Raw genomic sequence first — 16,757 nt, 5'->3', positions numbered from 1 at the left:
TAGGAAAAAACTATGAGAAAAAAAATATAAAATGACACAATGAAGAAAGTTGTGCCACAAACATGAAAAAATATTTATAGAAATTCGTGCTAGGTGACACGAAAAAGACATTCGTGCTCCAGTGGCATGAAAAACAGAAAAAAATTGTGTCAATAACACAAATAAATTAATTAAATATTTCGTGACAATAACCCGACTTGCCATGAGATAGGGGGCAAACCATCTGGGTGCATTTTCAGCAGGATCCAGTTTAATAAAGCAAAGTTAAATAAGTCATATAATACCCAAATCTGTTTGCTTCTTCTCTTTGCTTGTTTCAGCTAAGATGCATATTTTCACTGCCTGATATAATAACATGAAAGATGTTCATGGGAAATGAAATTTGTGCAACAGATTGTCCGGTAGATTTCCTCACTGATACACATCTGGAAGTGGGTCTACTGCGAAAAACATTTTCTTCAAAACAACTTTTTTCTTGCTCACAACAATTTGTGTGCAGTATATATATACACAGGCATAAAGACATAATGAACTGAATACCAGAACGGTTACGGGAGAGTAGGTTGTTGTTCCGACTTCATTTTCAATATGGATGCGTGATGATCATCCTAAGTAGCTGTGTCATCCTTTTTCCCACCACACATAATCATCTTGGCACTAAAAACCAAATGGATCATCATGACTCATATTAACAACCTGATGACTTTGTCTGATGACTTCATCAATGACACAATAATCCATTACCAATATAACATATTGTGAATCTGCAATGGAAAACAAAAAGTGCGTCCTTTGTTAGCCCTGATGTGGGCTGAAACAGTGACAGAAGAGAATAGCGTGAACATTCAGGCTAACAGGAAAGTCATTCTTCTCACAATGTGCGTGCATGTGACCCTACAACAACTGCAGGCTTTGTACCGTCTGCACCATGATTGATCATTCATCGTCAGATGACAACAATTACAAAACATAAGTGGAGTATAATGGAGTAAAGATTAAGGTCTGGCAGAGACGTAAGTATTCATCAGTGACCACGGGCGCCCAAACACAGCGGGCAGAGAAGAAGTGATAATAAAGTGTCATGTGTTGCTGTGATCCTGTGAGTCAACAACAAATGGGACTTACAGTAGAGAATGTAATCTCACAGATACAATCACATACTAATAAAAACAGGCATTTTTAAATCTATCACATCTTTTTGTGTCTGCTTAAATCCAGATTATACAACTTAAACAATTTTTAATAACTCTGTGTTTCTTTGTGTTTATCTTTTCAATCGTTTTGGCCATTGCCAGGGTTTGTAAAACTAAAGATCTGTTTGACACTTGTATATTCAGATAAGACAGACCAAAGCACAGCAGATGGACTGCAAGACTGGAAATAAGTAACAAATACAAGGTTTTCTTTGATGTGCAACTTCCTGTGGTTTGAGCCAAAGTGACAAATGATCCAATAAGAGCTTTAGTTAGTAGAACATTAAAACAGCTGCCAGCAATCCTACTGCGAGCTAACTGAAAAAGTCAATTAAATCGGTGATGTATGAATGTAAAAACACTGTTTCGTTTAACACCTGTGGCAACAGCAGTCAATTATAAGCATATGCGGTTTTCTTTTTTAAAGTGAAAAATCAATACAGCAACCAGTTTAGAGTATTAAACCATCATCTGCTTGGCCATATTATTTTTAAACTGCTTATGAATCCAATGGGCATTTTGGGTACATTTGAATTGACTTTGGCAAATAAATAGATGGTTATTAATTGATTAAATAGATGATCTGTCTTACGATCATTTATCAAAAATGCGTGTGATTCATAAACCGAATTTATGCACAGAAAATGCGCGTACCCCTTTCTTTCAGATGTGAAATTTATAAATCGCAAATGATCTTGAACTTGTGCGTAGCTGTGCAGTTTCAGACCTCCGCATTTAAACAATGCCTAATTAATGTCATAGACATATAAGAGCGCTTGTCAATGTTTTAATCCAATTTCGATAATGGCTTATATTGCCAAAAACCTGCAGCAATCTGACAAATAAAAGTGCATACGTCTGCTCAGACCCTGATGTGGCGCTAAGCACTTTTCCACATCAAATACATTTTTTTATAAATTTGGACTTTGCCGTGGATTTTTGTGTACACACACTTTACGATGAAATTTGTGCATACGCACGCTTTATAAATGAGGCCCTAGATCTACTGTATGAGAAAACTATTTTGTTCCACTTTATATAAGTTGTCTTCAACTACAATATACTTACATAAAAATATACAAAGTAACACCTTTCAAAGAGTAAACTACAGGATTCAGATTTATCAAAATGTTTATTTTTACATAAACATGAAGAAACTTTCTTTGGCTGCTCTTTGATTTTGCATAAGGTTTACATTTCATAATGCAGTCAGACTTAACATTTAAACAATTCACGTACATATTTAATGTCACCTTTTAATAGGTTATGACTCAAGTATGCAAATAATAAATAAACAAAACATAACACAAATATATTGTTTCTGCAGTGCAGTAATATTGCACTCCTGTGCAGTAGTGCAAATGAGTCCAAGATCCCAATCAGCAATAAATACATTGGATGTATACTAACACAGAATTATTCATATTTACATGGAAAGAGAAAGTATAATCTGAAATGTTGACATTTGTTATCCACTGCACACGGTTTAACCAAAGTCTAACGGAAACTTAAAAATGGTCAGTGAATTTCTGGACAGATGGATGTTTGTGTCTCATCGGAAGTTTAGGTTAGAAAATATTCAGGCAGAAATTACAAGACATGACAATATACAGTAATAATAATGTAACACTTTAAAAATCAGAAAAAATACAGAGGATTTAGGCATCACAGATTTTGGTTGTGATAAAATTCTGGGAAAAAAAAACCCACAAGCAAAACCAACCTCACACAACAACCCTTTTTAGGGCCATTTTAGAGTTGACACAATATTAAACAAGACAAAAGCAATACAAAATGTTCATGACTTTTTGGACAAAAATGAAACAAACTAACACTGTAAAAAATACTTTGCTGCCTTAAATTTTGTTGAATCAACTTAGATTTATAAGTCATTTCAACTTACTATTATTTATCTTGACTCGAGATGAGTTGTTTTAACTGTGAGTTGTTATAACTTTGAAAAAAGTCAACTTCATTTTAGTTGTAGCAACTCATCCCTTGTCAAGATAAATAATAGTAAGTTGACATGACTTGTAAATCTGAGTTGATTCACAAAAGAAAAAGATTTTTACAGTGAATACATGATGATGCATATTTAAATACAGATCAAATGACCCTTGGCTTTATTAACATTTTAAACAACACTGAGTTAAGACATGTACAGATATATTCAATTACACTGCAGTTTTATTTTATAGTACACTTTTACAGTATGTACATTAAAATACAAGATTTTGTAAAATAAAATGAAAAATTAAGTTTTTAAAATAATGACTGAATAAGTAAAGCATCAGTTTATGGAAGATGCAGTTCCATAGAAACAACCAAAGAAGATCTATAACCAATCACATAGTGCCAAAAAAAACCTCTCACAAGATAATCTTGTCTAAAGATGATTTGTTCGATGTTAAAATATTTATTCTATCTTAGTATTAGGACAATTCTAAAAAATATAGCTTAAGTCGCCTGAAAAGGATGAATACTGTGACACTGTCAAAATTGATATGCTCTGTTTTAATGAGTTTGCAGCACTGGCTTAAAGGGGACATATCATGAAAATCTGACTTTTTCCATGTTAAAGCGCTATAATTGGGTCCCCAGTGTTTAGTTTTTTAAACCATAAAAAGCATGTGAAAAAATAGGTCATTGAAATCTAGCTCCCCCTGTGATGTCAGAAGTGGCCACTTAATCTGCACTATCCAACCACGGCACTGCCATTTAGTGCAGAGATCAGCTCATTTGCATTAAAAAGGACTCAACCAAGTGGCAATTTTAACATAACTATAATAAACTATAATAATAAACTATAATAAATTATCTATTCGGTATTTTGAGCTAAAACTTCACATATGTAATCTGGGGACACCAAAGATTTATTTTACATCTTAAAAAAGTCTTGTAAAATGTGCCCTTTAAACAATGGTGCGAGTTTTGGGCAAAACTATTTGTTTACTTGACCAATGGCAGATGGAGGTAGTGTTTAGGAAAACACTTTTTTGTAGTTTTGTGTGGTGATGCAAATGGCAAAGCAATTACCATTAATGTTATTTTAACCAGTATTACACAACTGGAAAGCTTAATTCTTATTGGCCAGTCACGACATTTGCAGGTTTGTTATTCCGATATAACAACCCCTCAAAACTAATAATACAAGGTAACCCGGATGCTGCAAATCATTTTGACAGGTACAGTTAAATATTACATAAAGATTACATATAAATATGTCTTTAAGTAACATTACATTTACCAATACATTAACTTGACATAAACCAATACATCATAACTTGCCATGGCAAGTTGACATTACCAAGACAACATAACTGACCACTTTTTACCAGTGATATAAATTGAATTTGTCATAAAAATGTCATTAAGTGTTAATACACTGTAATATAGTTTTATAACAGTGTCATGAATATTTTTCTTGACCTCAACTACAGTGGTACAAATTGAACTTCTCATTAAAATGTCATTAAGTGTTAATACTATGTCACATAATATCAAATAATAACAGACACGTCAAAAGATTATACTTAACGTTATGTATGTGCACAATACACATACAAGTATTAACATTTAATGACAGTTTAATGTAATGTTTACCCATAAAGCTAGGTAGCTTCTTAAGTTTGATCATTATTCTGATATGTCTTGTTCATGACAGATTTATGACAAATTATGATGTATTGGTTAATGTCAAGTTGTCATAACAAAGACATCTCAAACAATGTCATCTTTGCATAAAAAATGACATAATTGAACAAATGACACTTAATGACAGTTGTTATAAATGTGCATAAAATCTCCATGTTCATGACACGTGTCGTGTCAGTGTTACCATTAATGTTGCTTACCTTACTTATTAGGTAAATAGCTGTCTAATAAGTGGGATAATGTACAGACAGCAGGTTGTTATCGTGAAATAAGCCCTTCAGTGCAAGATACAACCTTATAACACCGTCTGGGCTTGTTGGTTTGAAGCACAAAATGTTATGTCCATTCCAATGACCAAGTGCTCTAAAGGGGTTAAATGCATGCATTAAGTTAACAAATGTCAGTTGTGAATGATAAATCCCATAAAATGTTTAAAACTAAAAATTTCACCCAGAGCAAAACATCTTATGAATCAAATGTAATGCTTGGCTAAAATGAGTATAATCAAAAAGTTGACAGCTCCAACAGACATTTCAATAAAATGTTTTATGTTAAATCTTGCACGAAATCTTGAAAGTAGAGGTTGTTTTTGAATGCCCATAAATAAGTGATGAGGTACTACAACTATCGCAACTAATTCTATAGCCTGAATCCTGTTCCTATTTTAGATCTAGGCGATTTTATCTATACACACCCCTCTCCCTTTAAAGAAACACTTGCTGATAACAAAAACCCAGTGGGTGCAATAAAAACACAGATCTCCTCTACAGAGGTTCAAGCTAAACTGATGACACATGTGCTCCAGTATGGAGCATGAATTCAGGAGTAGCCACACACAGACTACTAATGTCTTAACCCTCCGCTGTGATTTACACTACAAGAGCTTCAACCCCATCTCCTTCCACTGGCAGGGTGTGAAAGAAGGAGAAGAGGATGGTGAAAAAAATCACCTGGGCGTTCAGGTGAGTTCGGTCGACCGGTTCAAACGCAGGTTCCCTGGTGCATCGTGTGATGCTGTTTGCGGCTTTTTAGATTCAAGCTCTTGTCTTTGAAGTCCCCGGCCCTCTGCTGAGAGGTATCAATGAGAGCGCTGGCTATGGTAATGCCTGTGGGAAGAAGCAGAGAAAGATTTGAGCTTCAAAGAAGACTTAGCAGTATAGCAACTACACTCTGAAATGAGTATATTGACACCTGTCAAATTACAAACCCCATCCTTGTGTTTACAGTTCAGCAGGTGAGCAAATGCAAGTGCTAGTACATAAATAAAATTCAATCATACAGCACATTTAATTTCTGATACACTCTGCGGAAACCAGACAATGTTTTGATCACCATATACAATTGCCGTGTGTAACAGAAAACAACGTATTTGTAAATGTTTATTAATGTTTGGTGAAGTGTTTATTTGAATCAATTTATTTTACTTCAGACAGCAGCAAATTGTACAGCGATTTTAGTAGCATCACTTTAATTCATTTGACATGTATTAAAACAATCGTACTTTGAAATAAAACAACCCCAGTTTTATATATATATATTTATTACACGGCTCTCTGGAATGCTTGATTCTGATTGGTCAGTTGAGACATTTGCAGGTTCGTTCTTTTCGAATAATAACCGCTCCAAAATAATAACGTATAGCCGGACTACTTGCACGAGTAATATCGCTCCGCGCCAATAAAGATCAATAAAGATTACTGTCTGTGTGGCGCCATCTTGTGACAAACACTCGACAACCACGACAAGAGACAGACAGCTTACTGAGACTGAACTTGACAAAATAGAGCATGACAGCTACGAAGCCAACACACAAAAAAATACAGAATGGGGATTAAAACTTCTCAAAGAGAAAAAATGGAGACAAGTATGAAGCAGAGGATCTTTATAAGGTATTACGATCATTTTATGCATCTGTGCAAAGTTTCGCGGAAGGATAAAAATGTTAATTTAAAACAAATATGCCAATAAAATGTTTCAAATTAATATTCATGTCCAGTTTTTTTTCTTATGTGGCAAGTAGCCGTGTAATAAGCGGGATAATGTAGAGGCAGCCGGCAGCCACTGGGAAACAAGCCCCCTCAGTGCGATACAAGACCCTCCGCTTCGCGTCGGGTCCCGATCACACCGCCGGGGCCTACTTCCCAACAACCACCGGCCGCCTCTACACCATCCCTTACATATATATATATATATATATATATATATATATATATATATATATATATATATATATATATATATATATATATATATATATATATATATATATATATATATATATATATATATATATATATATGGGTAACACTTTATTATAATGTTCATGATTTAACATTAGTTGATGTATTGACTAACATGAACAAACCATGAGCAATGCATTTGTTGCAGTATTTATTCATCTTTGTTAGTGTTAGTTAATAGAAATAAAGCTGTTCATTGTTTGTTCATGTTAGTTCACGGTGCATTAACTAACGTTAACCAAATTTTAATAAAGTATTAGTAATTGTTGAAATTAACATTAATAAAGATTAATAAATGCTGCACAAGTGCAGTTCATCATTAGTTCATGGTAACTAATGTAGTTAACTAATGTTAATTAATGAACATTATAATAAAGTGTTACCATATATATGCTTGCATCACCCTATACTGAATAAGCCCGATTCATTCACGGCTTGCATAACTGTGTTCACCATTATAATAATGTGACCAATATGTGACCCTGACTGTAAAAAACAATTTTTGTGATTTATTATTTAATACATATCCTACATAATGTAAACATTCTGTGAAAATGTAATTTTGATATGTTTAATACTGAGTAAGGCCATCTCAAAGATTGAAATCAATGTGAAAATGTTTAAAATCAAACTTTGATGTTCTTAATCTAATAATTAAATTAGGATTTCACTACTTTCATATAGCTCCCATACTGCAGGTCTGGGAACAGGGCTCAGTGGACAGCACTGTTGCTTCAAAGCAATACGATCCTCAGTTCAAGCCCCGGCCAGGTCAGATGGCCTTTTTTTTGTGGAGTTTGCATGTTCTCCCTGTGTCAGCGTGGGTTTACTCCCATAGGCCAGAAACATGCAAGTTAGGTGAATTGGAGATACCAAATTGCTCCTCCCCTAACCTGGGTGTGGATAAACTTGGTTTAATCAGTGCTGTAATGATGTGAAGAGGCCATATGACTGACAAGTTAAGCAACCAATCACCTTTCGCTTTGTGCCGCTTCATGTTTAGGGGCACAGAAATGTCTCCAAAATAAAAGACCGCTTTGGAACCAGTAAACCATACATTCTCGAATGTCTCTAAAGTTTATAACAATGGCAAACACATTAAAATATATTTTTTGCTTCCACTAACAACTTCAAGTTAAACTCTTTGACATCTTTACGCCACAATACATCTTATTGGTGTATAAGTTACTTCACCCACTACATGAGAATAAATCAAAGTCAATTAAAGTAAATTAAAGTAAATTAAAGAACATACGGACAACACAGACACTACGTCGTCTTTTTTTAAAGTCTATGGCTGGGTCATATATTAACAATTTTATTTCATATATCAAGAAGCAAAGTCTGATAGTATACATTTGTATGTATGTAAACCTGAAATGATGAATAACATATTGCATCTGCTGTGGTTTGAGCAGATTGGTGCTTCTCACATGCATGGTCCAAAATTATCCCCCCCCCAAAAAAAATGAAAATTCTTCTTCACCCAAGCATGACTCCTTGTGTAACTTCTCCTTCACCTTCAAAATCCCTTTACTGACAACAATTCAATGAATTGCATGTATTTGCAAGGCAGCCTGCGCATTTATTTTTACAGCACAAAAGTCAACATCTTTTCAAGACAGAAAATATTTTCTGCTGAGGAGCGCCATCCATCTCAAGTGAGTTAATTGCAAGGCTGAATCAAATCAGGTGCGCATGAGGAGAAGGCTAAAGTGCTCTCGGCTAATGGAAAAATCCAACTCATTATTGTGATGCTTTGGCAGGTGAGCCGCCTGCATGATTAACCCTGATGAATTCTGCACTTTGAGACAGGATGTGCGAATCTGAGAACTCCATTAAAGGTAATCAGAAAGACTGTGTTGACCTAAGGCAAAGATCACTGTAAATGGACACTTTATAACTGTTCTTTTATTGGAAACTGCCGTCGTCTCGTCCAGTCGAAACTCAAATGCCTTCCCATCTTGTCTTGCCGTGAGCGATGCCCAGAAGATGTCTTCCACAGATAATCAGAAAAATATCTCAGCGGGAGCTCACAGAGCAGCTGTCTGTATCGAGTCCTCTTCGCACCCCTGCCTCTTTACAAAGTGCCGTTATGCCACCAAGGTCACTCCTCCAACCGATGAGTATTTTCCGCCTGCACTCCAGCCTCAGTGTGATGCCAAGGTTACAGTGAGAGGGATTGCACACTAACCCTGACTGTCTATTTAATGCAGTCTTTCCTTGAGTCATAATGACTCACCCATCTTTCTCAAGCCATTGTCGGGACATGGGATCTGGTGTGGTGGGGTCAACAGCATCATTCACCTCAATGTTACTCCTGTTATTAAGGTTAAGAGATAATGAACACACCTGTTCACTGTATAACACAGGGCTGTACGACACAGTATAATTCAGTGGATTTAAAACTGTATTTATTTTGTACAGGGACTGGCTTCTAAACTATTTGACCTATAGACTATAGATTTTTTGGGCCATTTTGCCTTAATTTTATAGACAATAATTGAGAGATGACAGGAAAGTACAGGGTGGGAACCTTGAGCCGGGATTCAAACACGGGTCGCACCATATGTTGGAGCACTGTCCACTACGGCTCCGACACAATTGTGATATCTTATGACTTTATTTTCAAAATGTAAGTTAAAACTATATTTTTTATATTTAAAATATATTTTTATATAAAAAATTTAACAGATTTCACATAGCAGCCCAGAAAAGCAATGGTCTCAAACCCACAGGTCTAACAAAGTTATTCTTTAAATTTCTTAAAATATTTCTATCATCTCCTACCTCTACAATGGCTGCATAGGTGCACTGGAACACTCCCTCCCAAAATGCATCAAACCCTCGCCCACAAAGACGTGAAACCCACCGAGCGGCCAGGGGCGCCCACCGATATGCCCACACAAAAATCGCCGCAAAAGATGCCCTCCAACAGGTGTTTTACTATTTGTTGTAAACTTGTGGACCTATTTTTCCAAACGCCTCACACCCAGATATTCTTCCGCTGAGAGCTTGAATAATAGACACTCCAGCGCAGTTGGTGGCGATAATCCACCTTTGCCAATTGCAACAAACAACGTTCCCGGCGCGGAGTAATACCACCTCACAGCACATCTAATACAAGTCAATGGAGTTGGACAAAAACTACAATAAAACCTGTTGGAAAGCATCTTTTGCAGTGATTGTTGTGTGAGTATATCAGTGAACACCCCTGACCACTCGGTGAGTTTCACTTCTTTGTAAACGAAAGTTTAATGCATTTTAGGAAGGATTGTTCCAGTGAACCTATACACGCATTGTAGAGGTCGGAGGTGATACAAGAAACACCCGAACATTCTCGGGACAGCACTGTATATCTAAATTTCAGTCAAAACAGTTCTATTTCATCATAAACAATCTGAAACAACCCAGTCTCACCCCATGGCGTCAATATTTGACGACACTTGACCATGCGTCAATACATTTTTTGACGAACTGGGGACTTCAATACTATTAAGTCCGTTGCATTCTCTTTCCTATTTTCTTACCATTTTCTACCATTTTCGCGTCGGTTTAGGGTTAGATTTACATAATGACATCCTATACCCAAACCTTTCCCTAACCCCAATGCCAGGCGACAACTGTTTAATTTCGCGTACCTAATAGTATTGAAGTCCCCAGTTCGTCAAAAAATGACGCGAAAGGTATACCCTCCGCGTCAACATATTGACGCATGGTCAAGTGTCGTCAAATATTGACGCCATGGGTGTGAGACCGTGTTATCTGAAAACAGGCCTTTAAGTGTAAAATACTGAACTTGTCCTTTAAAAATACTGTTTCTGTTCGGAACGAACCAATTGGGAAAAAAAATCAGTTTCAAAGCCTTACTAATACTCAATTACACAGCAAAGGAAATATAAATTTGTGAATCTGATAATACGAGCTCTTTAAAAAAATGCCTCCAGTGCCTTTAGTGGGCACTCCAAATGAAAGATGCTGTGATATGTATCAGAAAAACCGTATTTCAGGCTATGCAAAAATGTAGGCAGACATACATCATTCCAATGAGCCTGTGTAGCCCATCAAAGGCCCAACAGCAAGAAATAAAATACTAAAGTGTGACTAAGCCTTTTCAGGGCTTGATAATATTTCAGAGCTAATTCAGCCCTGTTTAAATGGAATAACAAAGACCTACTGTGATCTCAAAATGTCCATGAATGTGCCTGTTTGAGTTTCAATGCCCTCCTCAGGGTCAATAATGCCTTTGTCCTGCTGTCACTGTCAGTGTCTGACTGGCCACATTGAGCACACCTGACATGATAAGGTCAACAGTGCTTCTCCCAGCACAAAAGCATGAGTGAGCGACAAAAAAACACAACACAATGAACAAATAGATTAGACAGATCTGCGCCTACCTACCCTCGCTAACAAGCTTTAAAATTAGATCTGTTACATCTCATAAACAACATGCCTGGAAAAAAGAAAGCAAGAGAGAAAATGGGAGCGTGTACTAGTATCCATTGTAACCTTGAGAGAAACTCGAAGTGTACATCTTTTGATATGTTGTATAATTAAATGTACTACATTTTCTAAAAAGCGTGTCATTGTATTTGCAAAGAATAAATAATTTGTTTGCTTGGAACAAATTAGAGAAAAGTCTATACTGTATATAAAATGAACAAATAACTTTTTAATAATAACTTTATTTTTTTACCCTGCCTCTTGAGGAGGTCAGGATGACAACAAACACAGCAATGCACTATACAGTAGCAATGATGCAGTAAATGCAATCTGCAGATGGCTACCATAAAAAAAAAAAAAACTAATGCGGTATCACGTGCAAGAGCAAAGACAGCCCCTAATATTTTTTCAATGTTTGAATTTGTTTATGATAAGCATTATGTCTGGAGAAAGGAGAATATTTTTTAAAGTACTCCAAAATGCATTTGCTTGAAAGGGTTATAAATAAGTCAATTTGCCACAACAGATGGTAGCTGCAGATAAGGCAGGTCACAATAAAATCAATTTAGCTTTGTTGCTCACTTATAAAACTATCAAAGGACTGCACTCGTTCACACCCTATGCAAGCTCCCCAAAGTGCTGACTATGCTTTAAATGCACTAAATGGACACTTTAAAAGGGGTAAACAAGTAGAATTAAGACACTGAAGGCTTTCTTGGAAAAAGGATGCTCTTTGATGTTAGGAGTAGACTATAATATCACAAGCCAACGAGACTCTTTGTCATGATCATCCACTTTCTGACTGCACAGTGAACTAAAAAATATTCACTTAAAGTCAATTTCTGAATAGTTATGTATATAATATTGCGTTTCTGTCAAGAGATCTTTTAAAAGTTGCACAATGCACCTGTAACAGAGCTTGAGCTTGAAAAGTTAAGGTTAAAGGGGACATTTCACAAGACTTTTTTTAAGATGTCAAATAAATCTTTGGTGTCCCCAGAGCACAAATGTGAAGTTTTAGCTCAAAACACCATATAAATAATTTGTTATAGCATGTTAAAATTGCCACTTTGTAGGTGTGTGCAAAAATGTGCCGTTTTGGGCGTGTCCTTTAAAATGAGCTGATGAAATTCAAACACTGACCACAGTGATGGTGGTTTGTTGCAATTTAAACTCAATTGTGCTTTTCTCTGACTAAATGGCAGTGCTGTGGTTGGATAGTGCAGATTAAGGGGTGGTATTATTATAATAAGAGCTACTTATGACATCATAAGGAGAGCCATGTGCTTATAGAGAATGGTTTACCAAAACTAAGTTTCTGGGTTGATCTTTTTCACATTTTCTAGGTTGATAGAAGCACTGGGGACCCAATCATAGCACTTAAACATGGAAAAAGTCAGATTTTCGTGCCATGGCCCCTTTAAAGGTTTCCTGAAATGCTTCTTATTGTTCAATCGCTTAAATTCTGCAGGTCAAATATTTTTGTTTAATGTCGGCTGAACTGCAAAACTGTCTCATTTCCGACACCGTTCTGCTAGCCTCCACTCTCTTGTCGTATATTAAATTAATTTAACGCAAATCAATGTTTCATTTACATTAATTATTCGGTAAGCAGCCATGTAATAAGCGAGAAATTGTAGATTCATCCGCTCACTATCACAAAATAAACCTCTTCAAGGGTTTCGCATCACGCCCCTGATCACCCTGTCGGGTTTTATTGAAAGATAATGGTCGACTGACTGTACATAATCCATTGCGTATTTCTCCACTTACATAGCAGATGTATGTTTGACAAAGAAATGTTAGCTATAAAAATGAGTTGTGAAGGGAGTGGAATGACTTCTTTCAGCACCAATTACTGCTACCTGTGCTGGTGATACAAGCAGATGAGCGGGATGAAAATGGGCTTGTGTTGTGTTACGCTTCGCTGATCACTGCTGTCTACAGGATCTACGGACAGGAGAATCAATCTGCTATCTTACAAACAGATGTTTTGTTCTGTTGTATCCACCTGACTCTCAGTGTGAGACCTTGAACATCCGGCTATGTTTGTGTGTGAGTACTCTTGGAGCTTCGGTTAAAGGCTGTGCACGGTCAGCATGTGGTTGTAACTTAAAAAAAGATAAGAGACATGAATGCAACATAATAAGCATTGTCAATGGTGTTTTGTAAGTACAACAAGTTGCTGTAAATATCATGTCTGGCCAGTTCTATTCGCACCCACTGTGAAGACAATAATTTTGAATAGGGTTTCCTGTCACTTCAAAAATGAGCTGTGTAAGCAGATATTATATCAGCTATTAATAGGTGATTAAAGACCTCAGTCAAAGTGACCTGTAATGAGATGCTGACAGTGTAAAAGTCAAAAAAAAGAAAAAAAAGAGGAAGTGATATCACTGTCATTGCACAACTCAAGATTGATATATTCAACAGCTCAAGAGCGATGACCGAGACTAAGGAGATTTTGGCTATTCTCCTTGAAGCTTAATACAGACCTATTGTCTGAGGTACTGCCCTTGTCTGAGGTATTGTCCTTGGAGGGAACGAGCAAGAGTAGAGAGGAAAAAAGAAAGAAAACCGAATCCCAAAGAATTCACTTTTCCCCCTGGGCTCATTTCTCATTCTGCCTTTTTTAATATATCACACACACTAGACTTTAAACACACACACGCATACTCATTTAGAATCCTGAAAGCGAACTTCTTCCCATCAGAATCATTTATATCAGAGAGAGAGAGAGAGAGAGAGAGAGAGAGAGAGAGAGAGAGAGAGAGAGAGAGAGAGAGAGAGAGAGAGAGAGAGAGAGAGACAGGGGATTTTGGTGGTTTAATGTGGGGATCAAATATTCCTAAAAGTGAAAATATGTTAGAATCAAAAATGTAGATTTAGGCAAATGCATACAGTATGAAGAGCTCAGATGCAAAAGCCGCTAAACACCACCCCCGTCAAAAATGAGATAATGACCGAATACTCTTGTCATGTACTATATGTTCATCAAATACTTTTACTTTAAATCTGCTTAATTTTGGCCCCAGGCCATTCAAAAATACCAGTTCAATTTTTGCGAAAAGTCTTCAAAGTCCATGGAAGACGAATCTGAAGCATCATTGGATCACATCTAAACTTGGGTCCCTTGTGAGTACTTGGAACTGAATACAACACGAATGTGGAAGCCACAAGCATTACAGCTTTAAGCATTAAGCATCACGTTTTTACATTTCCTGTCGTGTGAATTAGTACATGTTTATGATATGCAAAATGTACCCAAAGTAAAACGAAGTTGGACTACAACAAACACACGAATTGTAGGCAACAGTTTACATCCTGGGATTGGTGATGTAGACAAGATCGACATTATCATAATTTCTCCCGCTTCGGACTCACAGCCTGTAAGCTACCAAATCTTTCAAACATAGTAAGGAGCGTCACATTTCCTGCTGACGTCAGAGGTATTCAGGCCAATCACAAAGATTAGCTGGCCAATCAGGCACACAGAGCTTTTCAACTAAGTGCGTTTCAGATCTGGAGCAACAAAAATATACGGTATGTGAAAAATAATATGTTTTTGAACCATAAACCACCTGAACACATTGCATTATACCAAATACACAAAATAACATTGTTTTTAGCAATGAAATAGGTGCTTTTTAATTTTTAAGTTTTTAACTTTTGCAGTGAAATACCTTTTCATTGCTATTAAAGTAAAATTACTGAACCTAAACATAAGCCTGATTAAAAATGCTAATTTACAAGTAAACAGGTCAGATGCACTTAGAGGCTTTTGCATCTAAACTCCATATATTTTTCTAATTCAAATGCAGTGTTGTCTTTACTGTATACTTAGATAATGACCCAATATTTCTGCAAATTGTCCATACAGTACCTCAAATAAACAGGTATAGGTATAAAAGGCTGTACTGTTACCAATTCATGCACCCGTTACAGATAAAACTTAAAATGTAAGCAGACAGTCAGTAATGAACTACAGTTGAAATTGTAATCCAGTTTCCAAGAGCGCAGAGCCAAACCTACAAACCACTGAGATACTGCTCATTGACTTAAACACATAACACCTTGATAAGTGATGTTGACTTGTATTTATATTGAGCTCCAGAAATAGTATTTGTGCTCTACACATGTCTAGCATGGCTTAGTCCTGTCCTAACCTCCTGGGAAAATAGACAAAATAATAAAACAAAACTACACCAATAGCCATTTATATTTTGACATATGTCCGTCAATTCATTGGCAACTCTTTCACTATAAAAAGTGAAAGTTGGATCTACTTAAAAAAATACTTGGTAAAGTTTTCTTACTTATTTGTTTAGGTGTTACCAATTGAAGTCATTTTTTAAGTTGATCCAACTTTTCAATTTTTACAGTGTAGTGAATATCACACATGAGAGCTATGAAACTGCCAGGAAATTGTATCTACGACCTATAACTGAGACTAACTCTCTAAATATGGATTTTGCATTAAATCAATAGGCACAGCTAGCATGTATAGTGATCTATCCCAGATTCTAGTCAACAAGCTATTAGAATGATCAACTGCACTATCCAGTGAATATTCAGAATATTCTCCACACAACATGTCTGAAAATATAGCAGAAAAGTAGGATGGGCATTTGGGATAGACATGAAGTCAACCAATGAGCTTGACCAAATAATGTCTGATTTGTCAGTCAATATTGGCAATTCTGTTTGGTGTTGCTAGTGGCACAAAAATTTCACATATCACCTTTAAAGGAATATTCCATTTTCTTAAAAGAAAAATCCAGATAATTTACTCACCACCATGTCATCCAAAATGTTGATGTCTTTCCTTGTTCAGTCGAGAAGAAATTATGTTTTTTGAGGAAAACATTGCAGGATTTTTCTCATTTTAATGGATTTTAATAGACACCAACAATTAACACTTAACTCAACAAGTAACGGAGTTTTAAAGGACTATGAACAATCCCAAACGAGGCATAAGTGTCTTATCTAGCAAAACGATTGTCATTTTTGACAAGAAAAATAACAAATATACACTTTTAAAGCACAACTTCTCGTCTAGATCTGGTCGTGATGCGCCAGGTGACCCAACGCAATAAGTCATGACGTCAAGAGGTCACAGAAGACGAACGCGAAACTCCGCCCCAGTGTTTACAAATGTGTTGAAAGAGAACCGTTCCTACGTCGTTGTATGTCAACTGATGCTAATTAATGTCTTTGTGTCAGTTTA

At 36.2% G+C, this 16,757-nt stretch overlaps 1 protein-coding gene across 3 annotated transcripts in view; it reads right to left on the bottom strand.

Annotated features, from left to right (window-relative positions):
* Positions 1-2,312: 2,312 nt before the first annotated feature.
* The window catches only part of atrnl1a (attractin-like 1a), a 315,774-nt gene continuing 301,329 nt past the window's right edge, over positions 2,313-16,757 (bottom strand). For 2 of the 3 annotated variants that reach the window (XM_073873142.1, XM_073873144.1), the window contains one exon: positions 2,313-5,953. In XM_073873142.1, coding sequence (XP_073729243.1) covers positions 5,829-5,953 — 125 coding nt within the window. In that variant the 3' untranslated portion in view covers positions 2,313-5,828. The remainder of the gene's footprint in view (positions 5,954-16,757) is intronic. The other variant, XM_073873143.1, reaches the window with a different exon arrangement.

The sequence above is a fragment of the Misgurnus anguillicaudatus genome, chromosome 11, assembly GCF_027580225.2.
Source record: "Misgurnus anguillicaudatus chromosome 11, ASM2758022v2, whole genome shotgun sequence".
NCBI lineage: Eukaryota > Metazoa > Chordata > Actinopteri > Cypriniformes > Cobitidae > Misgurnus > Misgurnus anguillicaudatus.
Note: the sequence above shows the minus strand (reverse complement) of the source record. Positions and strands in the feature narration are given on the sequence as shown.